Here is a 20,303-nt window from a genome sequence, read left to right as displayed (position 1 = left end):
GACAGACCCCCCCACACAGAGAGACCCACCCACAGAGAGATCCCCTCACACACAGACCCAGAGACCCTGAGACAGAGACCCCCCCACACACAGAGACCCACCGACGAGACAGACCCCCCACACAGAGAGACCCACCCACAGAGAGATCCCCTCACACACAGACCCAGAGACCCTGAGACAGAGACCCCCACACACACACAGAGACCCACCGACGAGACAGACCCCCCACACAGAGAGACCCCCACGACCCCCCCACAGACCCAGAGACAGAGACCCCCCCCCACACCCACGAGACAGACCCCCCCACACAGAGAGACCCCCACACCCCCCCAGAGACAGACCCCCACACACACACACAGACCCACCGACGAAACAGACCCCCCCCACGCACAGAGACCCCACACACACACACACACCCCACACAGACCCAGAGACCCCCCCACACACACAGAGACCTGCACACACGTCCTGTGAACCGGGAGTTCTCGGCTATTTCTTAAACCGCGGGCAATTAGCAGCAAGATTTGAGGAGTCCCTGAACTAGTTAATATCCAAGAATAACAATTACTGCAACCCAATCAAGTAATTTTCATAGTGTGTACATATAGACACACACACACACATATATATTGGGGCTGTCAAGCGATTAAAAAAAAAACACAATTGTGCGGTTGTACAACAATAGAATACCATTTACTTTAAATATTTGGCATGCTTACATTTTCAAATATATTAATTTTAATTACAACACAATACAAAGTGTACAGCCCTCAATTTATATTTATTTTTGATTACAAATATTTGCTCTGTAAAAAACAAAAAAATTGTAAAGATTCTTAAACCTTGGGCCGAGCGCTGTTGCTGTTTTTAGAAATCTCACATTGGTACCTTCTTTGCGTTTTGTCAAATCTGCTGTGGAAGTGTTCTTAAAACGAATATGTGCTGGATCATCATCCAAGACTGCAGTAACATGAAACATATGCAGAATGCAGGTAAAATAGAGCAGGAGACCTACAATTCTCCCCCCAAGGAGTACAGTCACAAATTTAATTGATGTATTATTTTTTTAACGAGCATCATCAGCATGGAAGTATGTCCTCTGGAATGGTGGCCGAAGCATGAAGGGGCATATGAATGTTTAGCATATCTGGCATATCTTGCAACGCCGGCTACCAAAGTGCCATGTGAACGCCTGTTCTCACTTTCAGGTGACATTGTAAATAAGAAGCAGGCAACAGTATCTCCCGTCAGTTGTAAACGAACTTTTGTCTTAGCGATTGGCAGAATAAGAAGTAGGACTGAGTGGACTTGTAGGCGCTAAAGTTTTCAACTGTTTTGCTTTTGAGTGCAGTTATGCAACCAAAAAAAAACCAAACTGCATTTGTTACACTTTCACAATAAAGAGTTTGCACTTCAGTACTTGTATGAGGTGAATTGAAAAATACTATTTTTTTGTTTTATCATTTTTACAGAGCATATATTTGTAATAAAAAATAATAATATAAAGTGAGCACTCTGCACTTTGTATTCTGTGTTGTAATTGAAATCAGTATTGAAAATGTATCAAAATATATATAATAAATTGCAATTGGTATTCTATTGTTATAAGTGTGATTAATCGCGATTGATTTTTTTGAGTTAATCGTGTGAGATAACTGTGATTGACAGCCTTAACGTACATATATAAAATAATACCAAATCCTCAGAACACCAATATAATGGGGAAACTAATTCTTACCTTAAAATGACAAGTGATTTTATGTACTCATGTGGCACTTGTTGGCATTGCCCTAGCAACAAAGCTATTGAAACAGAAAAGCAAGCAGGGTGCGGCAGTGAGGCTGATGCCTAGCAGGGCTACCAGGGGGGAAAAAAAATCTTTTCATTTTGCCTGTGCTCCTAAGAGGTTGAAAGTTACCTAAACCCCAAAGCATAAAAGTGGGAGTGGGGGCAGGTGCTTTCAAACTTCCATTCCCAGGATCGCCATGGCACATGGATCATGAGAGAGAGAGTCTACAGGGGCCAGGGCAGGGCTTGCAACTAAACTCCCATGTTTCCATGTTTCCCTCAGGATTTTCAAACTACACTGGACCCTCACTAGAATGTGGGATTTGGGATCCATGCCAAATCCCGCATTCTAGGGGGTACTGCGTTACAGTGGGGACCGCGTTACAATGAAAGTTAATGACGGTTACTAAATTTGGGATCCGCAACCATGTTCTATCAGAATTTGTGTTATATAGACGCGTGTTCTAGCGAGGGTCCGGTGTATAACTTTCAGGTTCTCGTCTCTGTCAACTCAGGCTATGTCTACCCTATAGCACTTACAGCGGCACAGCTGCAGTGGGCTAGCCCCTTGTTCTGTGTTTGGGAGTGGCGGGGATTCCTTCATGGTCTTTTTCCTCTTTCAGGTGCTTTCAAGGGTCATCATGGTGCACCTTGGTAAGTGCAGACAGGGCTTGTTAAGGGTTGCGCGCACACCATGTTGTACTGACAGACCCCAGTTTCTGCATCCCTCTAAATCAATCACAGTTAGTGGAGAATGTGCAGCCTTCACCGCTGAACTCTCTTAAGGGTTGGTAGAGCAAATCTGTCATCTTTATTGTAAATAAATTGCTGTAAGACCTCAATCTCCTGGCCAGGTACAGACTTCGATTCCATCATGAAGAATAATCTATTGTTGCTGCGTAAGGGAAGGTTACAGCAGTTTTCTTGATTTTTAAATGAAACCAAGCTTTTCTCTAAGGCCTTTGGAATTTTTTGGCTCGATGTCTATACGCATCTGTTTATAATCAAATCTATTGTGACACCTGTTGATCTTCCCTTCAGCTCATCTCCTTATGAAAAATTATCATGGAGGACACGTAGCTATCCGATTGGCTCTTGGTGGTTGTGCCAACAGACCCTTCTTCCGTATAGTGGCCGCATATAACAAGCGAGCACGGGACAGCAAGTATTTGGAGCAAGTGGGCTGCTATGACCCACTCCCAAATAGCCACAATGAAAAGCTTGTTGGCTTGAACATCGAGAGAATCAAACACTGGATTGGTTGTGGAGCACATGTCACAAAACCAGTTGAAAAACTTCTAGGTAACTCAGTGTGTTTTCCAATCTCAACTATTTGCTTATTTCTCTTCAAAGACCATAGGTTTTCCTTGGTGATCCTCCGCATACTTGGAGTACCAAAGACTCTTTCTTCATTTCTTTGCATGAATTCTTGAGAATATGTATATATGCAATCACCCTTCTTTTGGCCACAGGAAATGGGATGCTTCAGAGTAGCAGCCTTGTTAGTCTGTATCCGGAAAAAGAACGGGAGGACTTGTGGCACCTTAGAGACTAACAAATTCATTTGAGCATAAGCTTTCGTGGGCTACAGCTCACTTCATCAGATGAATAGAATGGAACATATAGTAAGAAGATCTATATACACGTACAGAGAATCATGAAAAGGTGGGAGTTGCCATACAAACTGTAAGAGGCTAATTAAGATGAGCTATAATTTGTTAGTCTCTAAGGTGTCACACGTACGCCTGTTCTTTTTGAGGAAATGGGAACGGGTCTCATTTATGGAGACACTGAGCTGGCTGAGACAGCAGTAAAAGGTACTTCAAGCCACTAGAGGGTTGGTGAGAGAGACAATTACTCTCACTTCTTAAAAGTCTCATTAACTATTGGAACAGTTGACCCAGGGTTGTCGTGAATTCTCCATCACTGACAATTTAACTTGAGATTGGATGTTTTTCTGAAATATATATGCTAAGAATAATTTTGGGGAAGTTCTATAGAATATGTTATATAGGATGTCAGACGAGATAATCACAGCGCTCCCTTCTAGCCTTTGAATCTGTGAGTCTAGAACAGTCATATTGCAACTCCAGCTATAAACATAAATCATCTTTCTTTCAGGTCTTTCTGGATTTTTCCCATTGCATCCTATGACAATCACAAATGCAGAAAGATTAAGGAAGAGAAGAGCCTTGGAAGCCATAACAGCTTCTGAGGAAGAAACTCCAGGTGACTGATAACATCTAACTGAACTGAATTACTCAAAAGATTACTGTACAGACAACGATCAGAACAGTGTGCCAACTAAAAAGGACAATATATTTACTACAGGCAAAGAAATGATAGTGGATGTGAATTATTTCATAAGAACATTAAAGTATTTTGAGGCTTTAGGAGTCCTCAGACAAGGATTCTGATTGTCCTCATTTGTTAATTACTTCTTATTTTGCACAAATTATTAATCTTTCATGTTTGTCAAACTGCAATTACTTAAGCCCAGATCCACCAAGGTAAAATTTAGGCTCCTAAATTCCACTGAAATCCAATGGAAGTCAAGAACGAAAATACCTTTGTGGATCTGGGCCTTCCAGATTACAGCATTCATACAAACTGAATATAAACTCCCGTTTTCAAAATAGCTCTATTGTGGAGGTAGAGAGAGCGTTACTGACTGTCGTAAGAGTCTAATGTATAGGAAGTTGTGCTGGATCAACGAACAGGTGAGGATGCACCTGGAGGCTTCCTTCTAAACGTCACCTTACCATTACTTAAGACAAGCCACAGTTGGTTTTTAATTTTACAGTGAACTATTTCAAGATTTTTGTTAGAGGAGGGACACTCAGACCTGGCCACTGTTGCTTCTTTATTTTCACCCAGTGAAGCTGCAAATAGTGTAAGCAGCAGAAAATCCTTTTTTTGGTGCAGGGGTGCAGCACAGAATGTGACACGAATTACTTAACCACACTACTGTTCTTCCAGAAGGTATCCCACAGAACATGACCGCTCTAAACATAGCAAATACTTGGATGGTTTTATACCTTTCTCCCTGAACAGTATTTGATCAAACATTATACATGCGTCCAGCTAAAACAATAATTTAAAAATCCAGGAATTACTACATGATGTTCATAGATGATCAGCCACCCATAGCAGCCATTCATATTCCAGCGTGTTAAGCACAATAAGAATTGAGCTATGTTCAGAGGCAGACGGCTATCCCTGTTACTTGGAGGAACTCGCACATCATTCATTCTAGAGTCTTCCATCCACATTCTAACTCGCTTAAATGTCTTAGGTAAGGCTTGTACCATCCACGAAGATCACCAACTTCAGACTCTGGTAGACCAAACAAAGCCACTGAGTTTGAGTCATAGAACCATCACCCCAAAAGCCTTAATGCCAATCAGTGCAAATCTCAGAATTGATGATGGGGAGCACATGAGATCTTTCTCAGCCCACACAGTGCAGCGCATCACCCCTTTTAAAGCACTCGACGTAACAAAGCTGAGACACGCTCACTGGACGATCACAGTATCCTGCTTATTTAAGAAGAGCACAATACAATAGACCACTCTAGTGCTGACAGAAAAGTCGCCTTCCTCAGCTGTTGCTCCAAGATGGCAATCTGCTGCTGTTCCTGCATGTGAGGAAGTTGGTGGGGCTCAAAAGGAGGGCAGCTCACAGCAAGAGAAATGGCTGAGAAGAGCTAGGCAAGTTAGAGGCACTTGAGATTCATTGCAGGCCTGTGTGTTGCTCCCTTGGCAGCACACCCATAAGGGTGCGGGGAGAACCATGGAAACTCAGCCAGCTCTCACTTGCCAGGCAGCTGGGAATTGGTTACATTTTTAATGGAGACGTAAAATCTGAGCAAATATATACATGGAACCAAAGAAAAATAAGATCTTTTGGGTGATACCTGAAGTCCTGCCTGAAAAGGTTCAGGCAGATATGGCTGGTTTGGATTTTGCCTATTAGTACATTTAAACCAGGGGTTCTCCAAACACGTTTTTTGGTGGCCTCGGACTGTGACCCACCAATTCTTGCTGGTGGCCGCACTGACATTTTTCCCTAAAATACGTAACTGTAGGAAAAACAAATAAATATGCACATACGCGTGTCCAAATCCTTGTAATTTATTTATGTAGGGTTTTTTCAGACTCACAAATAATATGAAAAATTATATTTGTATGTTGAATATTGCTTTTCGCAGCACACTCAGTAGCTAGCTGGGAGTTTGTGAAAAGTGATATTAACAAACATACAAGTATCACTTTTCACAGCCTCCCAGGTGGCTAGTCAGTGTGCTGTGAAAAGTGATACTTGCATGTTTCTTCGTTTCGCTTTTCTCAGCAAGCCCCAGGTTTGGAGAGGGAGGCAGCAGGGGTCTGGGGCAATGGGGGGGATAGAGGTGGAACCAGGGAAGGCAGTGGGGGCTGGGGGCGATAAATGGGGGTTTGGGGAGGTGTCGGGGAGAATGGTGAGCCCTGCTGCCCTATGGCTGGATAAAATCATGTTGTTGGTGTAATGCAGGAAGTCAGATTAAAAAACTCACATTAGTCCTGTCCATGGAATCACAGCACTGGAAGGCCCGTCCTAGTCCCGTCCCCTGCACTCAAGGCAGGACTAAGTACAGTAGAACCTCAAAAATACGAACACCAGAGTTACAGACGGACCCGTCAGCCAGACACCATGTGGCCCCAGAAGTACGCAGTCAGGCAGCAGCGGAGACGAAACACAAAAAAACCCAACAAATACTGAGCTGTGCCGGCATGGCATCGTCCAGTTAGGCACATCGGGGCTGCCTGTCCCCACCCCCACCCACGACTTGCCACGCGGAAGGCCAGCCACGTACAGGTGAAGACGCTGAGGTTCACAGGCACAGCTGTGAGCTCCCGAGAAGGAGTGCTGGGGTCTGCACTAGCCACAGGGGCTGTTTCCCGCCTATGGCTGGGAGGGGGACAAGCCTGCAACCTTAGTCTCAGTCCAGGAAAGAAGCTCCCTGAGCTGCTGCTGGAACCTGGCCGAGAGCGTCAGCTGCTGGAGCCCGAACTCCTGCCCGCCTGCCGCGCTCTGTAGGAGCGGCTGCGTTTGAAAGGGCCCCGGCCTGCACTGCGCACCCACTGGTGCCAAAGCGCCCCCGGGTGCCTCACGCATCACCCTTGCAGTCAGGGGGCGAGAATCAGAAACTTGCCGGGCAGCCGCTGCAGAGCGTGAGCCCCCGTTCCGAGCACTCCGCCCTGAGGAGCAGCCCATAACGGCTTGGGCAAAGTTACCAACAACCTCCATTCCCGAGGTCTCCGTAATTCTCCTGTATTATCTAGACCAGGGGCTGTCAACAGGCGAACCACGGGCCAAATCCGGGTTGCCAGACGCTTTTGAACGGACCCCACAAACTTGTTATTTACATATTATCGTTATTATTTTTTTAAATGATTTTCTCTGCAGTCTGGCCCCGACTGTACATTGATGAAGAATTTGGACCTTGACAAAAAATAATTGACTACCCCTCATCTAGACCATCCCTGAGCGGTGACTGTCGATCCTGCTAAGAACCTACAATGACAGAGATTCCACAACCTCCCTAGGTAATTTGTTCCAGAGCTTAACTATGCTGGCAGGAAGTTTTTCCTAACGTCCAACCTAAACCTCCCTCGCTGCAATTTCAGCCCATTGCTTCTTGTCCTGTCCTCAGAGATTCACAAGAACAATTTTTCTCCCTCCTCCTTGTAACAACCTTTTATCTACTTGAAAACTGTTCTCATGTCCCCTCTCAGTCTTCTCTTCTCCAGACTAAACAAACCCAGTTCTTTCAACCTTTTCTCGTAGATCATGTTTTCTAGACCAGCGGTTCTCAACAGGGGGTTCATGGCCCACTGGGGGTCCATGAACCCTTTCAGGGGGGCCACAGGGCCCCGTGGCTAAAATCCAAAGCCCGAACCCCAGCACCTCCCGCAGGGCTGAAGCCGGGAGCAGCAGGGCTGAATTCTGGAGCCCCGAGCCCCGGTGCTCCCCAAGGGACAGAAGCCCTGAGCCCATGGGCAGAGTTGGGGGAACACAGGGGTGTTACACCCCCCCCAAACTACAGTGCAAGAACAGGGCAGTCCTGGGGTAGCTCCACACACCCCCTCCACCACCTCCTCTCTCCACCCCCTGGCTAGGTCGGAGGTGGGAAGCCAGAGTCCGGCAGCGTGGGACAGCTGCTGCTCTGACTGGTGCCATGGAGCAGGCAGCCGCAGCGTTGCCTCGTCTCCTGCTGCTGCAGGGGGTTGAAGCTGCTCCCCTTTGCTCATGCAGCTGGTAAGAGCTGCCTGGGCGGGGGGACCCGGCTGCTTTGTGGCTGGCAGAGCCCTCAGGGTACAGGGAGCGCAGGGGAGCCCTGAGAGCACACAGCCCCTAGCTACCTCCTCCCTGCACCCTGAGCTACCCTCTGCCCACACACAGCCCCTAGCTGCCCCCCTCACTGCACCCTGAGCTACCCTCTGCCCACACACAGCCCCTAGCTACCTCCTCCCTGCACCCTGAGCTACCCCCCTGCCCACACACAGCCCCTAGCTACCTCCTCCCTGCACCCTGAGCTACCCTCTGCCCACACACAGCCCCTAGCTACCTCCTCCCTGCACCCTGAGCTACACCCCTGCACACAGCCCCTAGCTATCCCTCTCCCTGCACCTCAAACTTTTTGAGCTGAGCCCCCCGCACCTTTGAGTTATAATTTTTGATTGTAGGCCCCCCAAGTCCAGACAGGCAGGTGGCCTGCTGAGGTGAGTCAGGGGGTGGATGTAGCATACCATCCCCAGACCCCGACGTTGGAGCTGGCTTGAGCCTCACTGGCCCCTGCCCACCCAAAACAGAAGTCAAACTATACCTATGGAAACTTGTTTTCCCCCCTTTCCCCGGCCCAGAGCCTCCCCCTCCCACACTGGGCCCTGGAGATTTTAATGGCATGTTGTGGGTGGCCTCAGAAAGAAAAAGGTTGAGAACCCCTGTTCTAGACCTTTAACCATTTTTGTTACTCTCCTCTGGACCTGCTCCAATTTGTCCACATCCTTCCCGAAATGTGGCGCCCCGACTTAGACACAATACTTTAGCTGAGGCCACATCAGCATGGAGTAGAGCAGAAGAATTACGTCTCGTATCTTGCTTACAACACTCCTGCTAATCCTGCCCAGGATCAGGTTTGCTTTTTTTGCAGGTGTTACACTGTTGACTCATATTTAGCTTGTGGTCCACTCTGACCCCCAGATCCCCTTCCGCAGTACTCCTTCCTAGGCTGTCAAGTCCTGCTCTGTAGGTGTGCAGCTGACTGTTCTGTCCTAAGGGGAGTACTTTGCATTTCTCCGTATTGAATTTCAGCCTGTTAACTTCAGACCATTTCTCCAGTTTGTGCAGATCATTTTGAATTTTAATCCTATCCTCCAGAGCACTTGCAACCCCTCCCATCTTGGTATCATCCGCAAACTTTATCAGTAAAAAGAAAAGGAGTACTTTTGGCACCTTAGAGACTAACCAATTTATTTGAGCATGAGCTTTCGTGAGCTACAGCTCACTTCATCGGATGCATACTGTGGAAAGTACACAAGATCTTTTTATACATACAAAGCATGAAAAAATGGGTGTTTACCACTACAAAAGGTTTTCTCTCCCCCCACCCCACTCTCCTGCTGGTAATAGCTTATCTAAAGTGATCACTCTCCTTACAATGTGTATGATAATCAAGGTGGGCCATTTCCAGCACAAATCCAGGGTTTAACAACAAACTCTGAGGCGGGGGGGGGGGTAGGAAAAAACAAGGGGAAATAGGTTACCTTGCATAATGACTTAGCCACTCCCAGTCTCTATTTAAGCCTAAATTAATTGTATCCAATTTGCAAATGAATTCCAGTTCAACAGTCTCTCGCTGGAGTCTGGATTTGAAGTATTTTTGTTGAAATATCGCAACTTTCATGTCTGTAATCGCGTGACCAGAGAGATTGAAGTGTTCTCTGACTGGTTTATGAATGTTATAATACTTGACATCTGATTTGTGTCCATTTATTCTTTTACATAGAGACTGTCCAGTTTGACCAATGTACATGGCAGAGGGGCATTGCTGGCACATGATGGCATATATCACATTGGTGGATGTGCAGGTGAACGAGCCTCTGATAGTGTGGCTGATGTGATTAGGCCCTGGGATGGTATCCCCTGAATAGATATGTGGGCACAGTTGGCAACGGGCTTTGTTGCAAGGATAGGTTCCTGGGTTAGTGTTTCTGTTGTGTGGTATGTGGTTGTTGGTGAGTATTTGCTTCAGGTTGGGGGGCTGTCTGTAGGCAAGGACTGGCCTGTCTCCCAAGATTTGTGAGAGTGTTGGGTCATCCTTCAGGATAGGTTGTAGATCCTTAATAATGCGTTGGAGGGGTTTTAGTTGGGGGCTGAAGGTGACGGCTGGTGGCGTTCTGTTATTTTCTTTGTTAGGCCTGTCCTGTAGTAGGTGACTTTTGGGTGCTCTTCTGGCTCTGTCAATCTGTTTCTTCACTTCCGCAGGTGGGCATTGTAGTTGTAAGAAGGCTTGATAGAGATCTTGTAGGTGTTTGTCTCTGTCTGAGGGGTTGGAGCAAATGCGGTTGTATCGCAGAGCTTGGCTGTGGACGATGGATCGTGTGGTGTGGTCAGGGTGAAAGCTGGAGGCATGTAGGTAGGAACAGCGGTCAGTAGGTTTCCAGTATAGGGTGGTGTTTATGTGACCATCGTTTATTAGCACAGTAGTGTCCAGGAAGTGGATCTTAATCGCGTCTCTGCTAAGGCTGCGTCTACACTCCCCCTTGTGTCGGTAGAACGTATGTGGCTCAGGGGTGTGAATAAGCCACCCCCCGAGTGACACAAGTTACACGGACCTAAGCGCCAGTGTGGACAGTGCTATGGTGCTGGGAGAGCTTCTCTTGCCAACATGGCTACGGCTGCTCGTTGAGGGTGGAGAGCTCCCTCCCGTCGGCTTCCAGCCACTCCAGTAGAGACTGCCACTGGGGGCCACGTCACTCACAGCTGTGAGGGCCGAGCGGTTAAGGCGTTGGACTCGAAATCCAATCGGGTTTCCCTGCGCAGGTTCAAATCCTGCTCACTGCGAGGCCTGTGTTTTAGCCACACTTGCTCACCAGGGCAATACATCTCCACTGGCCCTGGGACGCTCTCCATACACTCCCCACCCCAGGTAAACCCTGTTCTGCTCCTTTCAGGGGGATGCCTGGGATGGTGCCTCACGCTGTGTCCCTGCGGTCTCAGGCCTCTGCCCCTCACCCAGCGCCCCCCGGCTCAGCCCCACCCCTGGGTGCTGCTCCTCTCCAGAGCGTGGAAGGAACTGAGCATGGGCAGCCCGTATCAGAGGCCAGGGGAGGCTGAGCCTCCCCCAAAAGGCCGTCCATGCGGGGGGGAAATGCTGGGGATGTGGGGCGGGTCTCCCCTCCGGAGACCCGTGGGCCCCTGGTCATCTTTCGAGTGCTGGAAGCGAAGCTCCAGAGAAGTGGGGGCCCCGCCTGCACCCCGCTCCCCTCTGCCTCTTAGCCCGATGCCCTGCTCTTGCTCTGCCTCTTCCCATCCCCCCTCCGCCTCCTCCCCCAAAACCTGCACCCCAACCCCCCTCGGCCTTTTCCCCCGCGGCCCCGTCTTCTCGTGCCTCTTCCTGTCCTGCTCCACCTCCTTCCCCAAGGACCCCACTGCCTCCCGCTCACCGAAGACAGAGAAAAGGGACGGGTGCCTGGCCCCATGGCCCCCGGTAGCCCCCCTACGGGGAAAGGGGTGGAGAGGAGCAAGCAGGGGGTGAGTGGAGTCCTGGGGGCAGAGGCGGAGAGGAGCGAGGGGCAGGTAGGGGGACCTCGGGGGCCAGAGGAGTGAACAGTGGGGGGGCGGGGCCTCGGGGGAAGAGGATGACCGGGGACTGGGCCGCTGTGGCAGGGCCATGCTCTAGGCCCCGGTGGCCCCCCAACTTCTCGGGGTCATCTGAAACCCAGGATGAAGGTGACACAGGGCCTGGTTCCTCTTTGGGCTAAGATTCCATAACAGCTCTCCCTTCCTGGCAGTGTGAAGGGGCTGGACAGGGGCATAAAGCCCTCCAGACACGGCCGGAGACAGGGAAAGGGCCGTCAATGCGGAAGAGAATCAGGCCCAGAGTTAGACAAGGGGTGCAGAGAATATTCTGGATTCTGGTTATTGCACTTCGCCCTTGCTCGAAATGCTTCCTGTATTTTCTCCATTTCACTCCCTGACTCTCGATCTCTGCCCCTTTCCCCATTTCGTCCTCAGAATTAGCACATTCAGCCAGTTAATCGCAGCAATCCCGCCATAAGACAGCAGCCTGAAATCTCAGCTCTCCCCCGCCCCTCGCACGAGACCTGCTGCCAGCTGAACTGGAGAAAGAATGGGGAACGTCTCTGGCAGAGGGTGTGAAACAGACACCCGGAAAAGGTGAGCTTTCACAGGGACTGCTGGGCACGCATGGACTGTGGCTGGGGAGGGGGCTGCCAGACCTCCCTCAGGTGACCAGACAGCAAGTGTGAAAAATCGGGACGGGGGTGGGAGGTAATCGGAGCCTATATAAGAAAAAGACCCAAAAATCGGGACTGTCCCTCTAAAATCGGGACACCTGGCCACCCTAGACCTCCCCCACAGACTGCCACTGAGTGAGTGGGGGGCAGTTGCACAGACCTGCAGTGACCACACGGATTGTGAGGTTTGCTCCCCTCCTGTCTCCAGTGGGGCTGAGGTTTCTCCCTGAGCCTGCTGAGCCCTGTGGCCCTTCCCAGCCACGCCCGTGGGAGCAGAAAACACCGAGAGACCAGGCCGGGGAGGTCATATGGTTTATTGGACCCGGTTCTGTTGGGGAGAGTGTAGCCAGACAGCCAGCCCCGCCCGCTCAGACCAGCATTGCTGGAAACACAGGAGGAAGCCAGAACAGGGCACTTAACATATATTCCAGCACAGCCTTTGAAGCTGTGAAAGCACAGGTGTGCTGCTACAATGTGCCTCTGGGAACAGATACAAGGATTAAGCTCACTGCAGGCAGAGGCCCTGTGACAGACATGGCTCTTCGCCCCTACTAAATAGAGTGATGCACTCACACCAACATCCTAGGTGGGAAAATATTTACCCTGATAAAAGAAATGTCCAGTAGTCGACACTTATTGTTTCTCTCCCTTGCAAGTGTAAACTACTCTTGCGAAAGCTGGCGTCACCCCGACAGACCAGCCTCAATTTGGCATAAGAAAGGAGAAAGAGAATAAAGGAGTACAGAGGTATAAGTAGGGGACCTACAGCACCATGATTTTTGAGTGCTTTTCACTATCTATCTGCTGGTCAGATAAGTGACAGCCTCCCAAGGCTTCTGCAGCTAAGAGGATCCCTACGCCTTGTCCCTTATTCGTCTTTCCGCGGAATTGAGTGACCGATCCTGGCTTGGCACCGCTGGAATCGAGAGATGCAAGGAGGGTAAGAAGCACCCACACCTGATCTCCTATCTTTAGTGTACACATATTTTGAAATAGAGCTCTATACTTTGTTTTCTTTCTTTGGGATTGTGGCTTCAGTTTTGTAACTTGTTTGTGTGTGTAACATCTCTACATTTAAATAAGTAGGCACTAGCAATTTTGTAACCACATGATTAGAATCTAGCTTAATAAATTTTGGTAACCATTTATGCATAAGCCTGACTTGTTTTCTCTGGTTTACTGTAAAGCAGCCAACACAATTAAAGAACCTCAGCTGTTTTGGCTCTAAAGCCTGGCCATTAGGTGAGAGTACTAAGAGCCTAGCGTTGAGTTGTGCCGCCTCCACGGGGCAAACTCTTGGGGCACCTGTCAGTCAATCCTGGCTGCCCGCTGCGAAGGAGCTCTGAGCTCTAGCAGTTAAAGTCACGGGTGTGGAGAGGCTCTTAGTGCTGCCATTGGGGCACCTGTCAGTCAGTTATTGACTGCTCGCTGCGAAGGAGCTCTGAGCTCTAGCAGTTAAAGTCACGGGTGGTTAGGACCTTGGGGCATCCGTCAGCCTAGCCCGGGCTGCCCGCCGCGAAGGGACAGTGCGTCCTAGCGGTTAAAGTCACGGATGGTATAAACGGGCATAGCTGGCACCTCACCAAACATCCTTGGCCGTCGGCTAACAGAGAGAGACCAGGGTCTGAGGACGAGATCTGCGGAGCTCGAAGGCTTGTCTCTCCCCAGCAGAAGTTGGAGAATGAAAAAGATCCCCTCCCCGCCTTGTCTCTCTAATCTCCTGGGACCGACCTTGCAAACAGAGAACTCTGAGGCAGTTCAGTGCTTCCGACCGAGCCCCAGGAGCCCGTATGTAACACGGACGTTGCACTCATTCAAACAGTGCCTAGCGCAGCTGGGGGACGGGCTTCAAGCTGTTGCCAGCCACAGCCCCTTCTGTGCCCCAAACCGGGGGCGACTGCGCCTACCGGCCAGACCCCTCTGTTCCAGAACGGAGGTGCCCTTTGGTCTCTCAGCCCGGCGCTTTCACACAACCACAGCAGCTCCAGTCACCAGGTCCCCTCTTGGCGCAGTGGGAGGGGGCAGCAGGACAGAGCAGGCAGGCCTCCGAGGGGGAACTGTACTCCGGGAAGCCGTGACTCTGTCAAGGATTTAGGTGTCATACCGGGCAAGCCACTCAACATCCGCTCCTGGTACGATGCTGTGGGGAACAGGGCCAAAGCCATCGGTGATGACGGGGGGATTTTCTTGGTTTTTCAATGGTTTGCATGCCTCAGTTTCCCTGGGTGCTGTTTGTTTAACGAGGTGGGAGAGGTAGTTTGTTGTTACAGAGGACCAGCGGTGATCTCTCCTGTCAGTTGGGCCCTCAGGCAAAGGCCTGGAGAACGGATACCCCAGCGACTGGTGAGCGGGAGGCCCAGCTTGGAAGTCACAGCCAGGTCGGGCCAGTAGTAGGACAATGGGCTGAGGAGAGAAGACCCGGTGACTGCTTCCAGCCAGGGGGAAAGAAAAGAGGGAGGAGAGGAGAGGCTGAGATAGAGGAGACCCAGGCAGCCTGTTCACCTGGGACAGAAGACAAAGGACACAGGCTTGTGGGAAGGTGATATCGGACGCTTAGCTGGAAGGAGGGGGCTTCTGGACTGGGGAGAGAAAACAGCCAGAGCCCACACGGGTGCCGGAGAGACCTAGATGGACTGTGCAGAGGGAGATTAGGCCTGAGGCCCTGAGAGATTCCTGTGCTGTGTTCAGACGCTCAATAAACCCCTCTCTTTTACGCTGGCTGAGAGTCACGGCAGTGACTCCTCTGGGAGTAGAGGCCCCAGGGGTCCAGAGTGAGGGGACTCCCTGAGGGGGCCCACGGCAGACAGGCATGCTCAAGGCTCAGAGAAGAGGGGTTCCAGGAGGCGGAAGGGCCTACGGCTTAACCCTCGAGAGAGTGGATCTCTGAGAAGGGCTGTCACACTGAAGGAGGTTCCTCCCAAGGACTGTACGAGGCTGAGAGAGAGCACAAGTCCTGTGAGTCCATGACGCCATCCATGGATAGATAAAGAGAGGATGGAAAGGGAGGTGATTCAGCAGCGGGGAGACTGACACTGGAATACTGCATCCCGTTCTGGTGTCCACATTTCAAAAATAACGTTAAAAAAACTGGAGAGGGTGCAGAAAAGAGCCATATTTGAGGGATGGAGAAGACTTATAAGAAGGCATTGAAAAACTCAGTCTGTTTAGTTTTTAAAAAGATGGAGAGGTGAGCTGATGGCAGCCTGCAAGTGCCTTCGCTGAGAGAAAACACCAAGTATTTAAAGGGCTCTTTAGTCTTGCAAAGAAAGGCAGAACAAGAACCAATGGCTGGAAGCAGAAATCAGAAAAATTCTCCTGAGAACAAGGCAGAGATTTGTAAGAGGGAGGGCGACTCATCACTGGAACAAACTGGCAAGAGAAGTGATGGATTCTCCATCTCTTGATGTCTTCCAGTGAAGACTAGATGCCCTTCGGGAAGGTGCTTTAGTGCAAAAGCAGCTCTTGTGACACACGGGAGGGCTGGGAGATGCAGGGCGTCATATTAGATGCGCCAATGGTCCCTTCTGGCCTTAAGTCGACTAATTTATGAAAAACTGGTGGTTTATTGTATAGCCGGCTCCATCCCCCGACTCACCAGTCATTGAGTGCGGAGATCCGGGGGCAACAACTCCAAGCTCCAAGAGGCTGGGCAGGGGCAGGACATCAGCTGGGAGGGGAGGGGTGGGGGGGCAGTGACATCACAAAGGCCTTTTGCAGGACCTCAGCCCATTGGGCAAAGGTGGTGGGGAGGGGGTGACCTCACAGAGAGACCCCGACATCAGCGGGGCAGGGCCAGGGCAGTTGCTGAGACCCCCCCGGCTTTGCTGCTGCACGTCTCCTTCTCCCGGTCTCCCCTCGAGGACGGGGAGAGAATTAGGATTCACGTTGTAGCATGAGGAGGAGCCTCTGTGGAGTTTTCTCCTTTCCTACCCCTGGTTGTGCCAGAAAACGAACGTCCCTTGGACAAGGTCGGAGGCTGCGAGAGGTTTGGAACCTGTTGGGTCTGATGCACCTGCTGCAGGCAGGATTCTCGGCACAGAAAACACTGGCTTAAGGGGGCAGAATGTGATTTCCTACCGAGCGCTTTGACGCTTGGAATCACTGGGGACCTTGGGGTTTATCCTTTTGGGTTTCCCTTTTCCTCTTTCCTCCCTCCTTTCTCCTCTTCTCTTGCTTCTTTTTCCCCCGTTTCCCTCTCTCTCCCAAGGAGGGGTGTGTGAGGAGGGTGGGCAAGGGGGGGTTGCTCTCATCGCGGGAGGTCCTCACAAAGAGGTGGGTCTGGATCTGAGAGCGATCCGCTCTGATGGTGACCTGGCCGTCCTGTGGGACCTCTGGTGAGACCTCTCAGCCGCCCGCCCCTCAGAGTCTCAGGGCTGGTTGGCCGAGCAGGGGGCTATCGTCAGCGAGGAGACTCAGGTCCTTTTGGTCTCGTTTCAAATCAGGCAAATAAGTCACAATCAATGCAATGTATGGGATTAATCTTGCTGCTTCAGGGGCGGAAGGAGGCAGGGTCTTGGGGGAAGAGGTGGAGCGGGGCGGGGTCTGGGGAGGAGTGGGGGTTGCCCCGAGCCCGCACCCCCCTCGGGACGGCCTTGGCAGCAGTATTGGTCCCACCCCGCGGCAGGGCTGGGCTGGAACCAGGTACGGCCGGGGCAGGGCAGGGCAGGGCAGGGGGTGGGGGAAAGCTGGGCGGGTGGGAGCCGCGGGAGGTACCTCTCTCCAAGCCAGACCTCGTAACCTGAGATCCAGAGAGGCAGGGGGGGCTCAGGACACACCCCTCCCATCGGCCTTTCCCGTTGGTTAGCGTCGGTGTGGAGATGCCTCGCACGCTGGGTTTTGTGGGTCCTACTTTCAGGCACTTCCTTCTTCCTGTAAGCGGGGGAATAGTCCCGCTCTTGTGGGGAACTGTCCTGGCTTCTGCACGACCCCGGTGAAGTGGGCTAGCGAAAGGATCTGAGTCCTCGCTCCCACTCCCTTTCCCCAGAGGTCTCCCTACCCTGGAGGACTCCCCTTCCACTCTCCTGTCTGGCAGAGTCCTCGTAACCCCAACAAGGCTGGGCCCAGGATTCCTGGGGGGCTCGACCCCCAACCCTGCGGTGGTCACCTAGGACAGGGGCTTGGGTGTCCCTACTCCGGGGTACTCTCTGTACTGGGCACTTCTCTGACCCACTAATCATTACATATAATTTAAAGCAAATGCAAGTTATTTAATCAACAATTAATTTAAAAAAGAATAAGGGAAAATGGGAAAGGTGAAAGGAAACACATCACCCCGCTCTGTGGCAGGGAACGTCACAAACAGCGTCTCTGGAACGTCAGGGCAGTTCACAGTCTGCTCCTTGTGAGTCCCAGGCCCCTTCTCCGGCCCTGGCCGTGCTGCTGGGATGCTGCTGGTCGGACACTCGCTCTGGTGGTGGCCACACGCTCTCAGGCTCGAAGTGGCAGGACCCTTCTTCCCAGTGTGGCCCCCGCCCTGTTGGGGTTACGATCCAAGCCTGGCCTGCAGAGCCCCTTGGCTGAGGTGTCTCCCTGTGCGGGGCCCGCTGCCCAGGGTCCCCCTCGCTCTCCCCAGCTGCTCACCGCACCCAGCTCCGGACTGCTCCAGCCCCAGCCCCACCACTCGGTCTCTGCACGGCTGCTGCTGTGCCCCCGCTCCCTGGGCTGCTTCTCTGGCCCCTCTGGCTCTGGTTGCTCCCACGACAGGTCTGCTCTCTCTGGGCTGCTTTACTGGTCCCTCTGGATCGGCACAGCTCCGCTCCCCAGCTCAGCTCGGGACCCTGCTTTCTCCTTAGCTCGGCCCCACTCTGTCTGTCTGACCCAGGCAAATCCAGCTCTCACAGAGGACGGGACCCCCCTGGCCTCCTGACTCCCTCATTAGCCTTCTCGCCCTGACATTCAGGCTGACCTGGAGCGTTGGCCTCTCCCCATTGTTCCTGGGGACTATCAGTCTCAGGGTCCTGGTTTCCCAACGACCCTTCCCCTTTTAGTACTGGGAGCAAGCCAACCAAAACACCCCCACTGACTGTTAGTAAGGGGGCAACAGTCCCCTTACATTTAGGCTGTAGCTGGGGGGGGTTGAGGATTGGCGGCATCTCAGTGTCAGATTTAGGGAGCTAAAGTGAAAGTAGCAGCCAAGCCCAGCTCAGTATTTTTGTGGAGCTAGCCCCTGGTGCTTAACCTGTTTGGAACAGCCCCCTAGGCCCCCATCTGTGTGGTCAGGTGCCCGATCTCAGACCTACATTATTTTAAACAGATGCTTTTGAAAAACGTACCAAAAGTCTAACGGGCTCTAAAAATCAGCTGAATGCATTCCGGGCCTACAAGCGCTAAAATACCTTAATCAAAACAGTGTCTTGTGCTTTGAACGGCATCACGACATGGCAGGGGCTGACAGTCAGTGCTAAATGTGTGAAGACCCATTTTTCATGATTCTTGCTAAAGCCAGTCAGCAAATGTCGTCTAGGAGTAAGTGCTGTAATTATGGGGAAGAAAAATCTGCATTTTTCACACGTAACAGAATGGAATAACTGCATTCAAAAATAAAACGATGGAAAACTTGAAAGGCCACAAGCCCTCTCAGTCCTACTGCTTGTTCAGCCAATCGCTCAGACAAACAGGGGTTTGTTGACATTTGCAGGAGCTAATGTTGCCCACTTCTCGTTGACAGTGTCACCTAAAAGGGAGACCAGGCATTCACAGGGCACTGTTGTAGCTGGCATCGCAGGATATTGACAGGCCAGATGTGCTGAAGAATCATACGTCCCTTCGCGTTTCAGGCACCGTTCCAGAGCTCATGCGTCCATGTTGAGGACAGATTGAGATGTCACCAGCGGAAGGTTCATTTTCTTGTTCGATGGTTGGGATCTTGTCGTTTCCACATTGGCGTGTTGCTCTTTTCAGACTTCTGAAACCACGCGCCACACCTCATCCCGCTCAAATTTTGGAGTCCAATTTCAGACTCTTAACTCTTGGGTCAAGTCCTGTGGCTATCTCTAGAAATCTCACATTGGTCCTTCTTCGCCTTTTGTCAGATCTGCAGTGAAAGTGTTCTTAAAACGAACACCACGTGTTGGGTCATCCTCCGAGATGGCTAGGAGATGAAATCTGTGGCAGAGTGCAGGTAAAAGAGAGCAGGAGAAGACAATTCTCCCCCAAGGAGCTGAGTCACCGATTTAATTCACACATTACTTTTTTTTAACGAGTATCGTCAGCATGGAAGCATGTCCTCTGGACTGGTGGCAAAAGCATGCAGGGGCATACGAATGTTTAGCATGCCTGGCACATAACTACCATGCAATGCTGGCTACAAAAGTGCCATGCGAACGCCTCTTCTCAACGTCCGGTGGCCTTGTAGGCGCGAAACGTTGACACTGTTTTCCTTTTGGGTGCAGTTCTGAACAAAACAAAAAATCTACATTTGTAAGTTGCACTTTCACGGCCAAGAGCTTGCACTGCTGCACTTTTATGAGGGGAACTGAAAAATGCTCTTTCTTTTCTTACTTTGACAGTGTAAATATTTGTAAACCATCATCCTAGAACGTGAGCCCTGTATTCTGTGTTTTCATGGACATCAGTATATTTGAAAAAAGGAGAAAAACACCCCAAAATCTTTAATACATTTCAGTTGGTATTCAATGTTTAACAGGGTGATCAATCATACCTAAAAGAATCACAATTAAAAAATTAATCATGATTAATTGCAGTTTTAATTTTTTTAATTGCGATTCATTTTTTTGAGTTAATTGCATGAGTTAATTGCGGTTCTCCCTGCCCCAGCCCAGAGCCTGCACCCCCACCCTCTTCCCACACCCCCTCTCCTGCACCCAAACTCCCTCCTACACCCCCACCCCTTCCCCCAGCCCAGAGCCTACAACCAAACTCCCTTCCACAGCCTGCAGCCCCTCCCTCCGCAGCCCCTCCCATCCCCAAACTCCCTTCCAGAGCCTGCACCCCTCCACCCATCCTGCACCCCCACCCTGTGCCCCAGCTCGGAGC

The 20,303-nt window shown here is 50.8% G+C and overlaps 1 protein-coding gene and 1 non-coding gene across 2 annotated transcripts; both read left to right on the top strand.

Moving 5' to 3' along the window:
• Window positions 1–2,375: 2,375 nt before the first annotated feature.
• On the top strand, window positions 2,376–4,199 carry MRPS16 (mitochondrial ribosomal protein S16). Its single transcript, XM_073304716.2, has 3 exons — window positions 2,376–2,442; window positions 2,830–3,090; window positions 3,910–4,199. Exons 1-3 carry the CDS (start codon window positions 2,391–2,393, stop codon window positions 4,023–4,025), a joined length of 429 nt encoding a protein of 142 aa, XP_073160817.2. The 5' UTR covers window positions 2,376–2,390; the 3' UTR covers window positions 4,026–4,199.
• Window positions 4,200–10,811: 6,612 nt separating this feature from the next.
• On the top strand, window positions 10,812–10,893 carry TRNAS-CGA (transfer RNA serine (anticodon CGA)). Its single transcript has one exon. It is a non-coding gene; the product is annotated as a tRNA-Ser (tRNA).
• The last annotated feature ends 9,410 nt before the right edge of the window (window positions 10,894–20,303 follow it).

This window comes from Lepidochelys kempii, chromosome 11 (assembly GCF_965140285.1).
Source record: "Lepidochelys kempii isolate rLepKem1 chromosome 11, rLepKem1.hap1, whole genome shotgun sequence".
NCBI lineage: Eukaryota > Metazoa > Chordata > Testudines > Cheloniidae > Lepidochelys > Lepidochelys kempii.
Note: the sequence above shows the minus strand (reverse complement) of the source record. Positions and strands in the feature narration are given on the sequence as shown.

Bases quoted from the DNA above. Each gene is read 5' to 3' on its own strand.
- MRPS16 (XM_073304716.2), top strand. From the start codon at position 2,391: ATGGTCTTTTTCCTCTTTCAGGTGCTTTCAAGGGTCATCATGGTGCAC. The intron at 2,443-2,829 runs GTAAGTGCAGAC...TCTTCCCTTCAG, and splicing joins GGTCATCATGGTGCACCTTG to CTCATCTCCTTATGAAAAAT. The intron at 3,091-3,909 runs GTAACTCAGTGT...TCTTTCTTTCAG, and splicing joins ACCAGTTGAAAAACTTCTAG to GTCTTTCTGGATTTTTCCCA.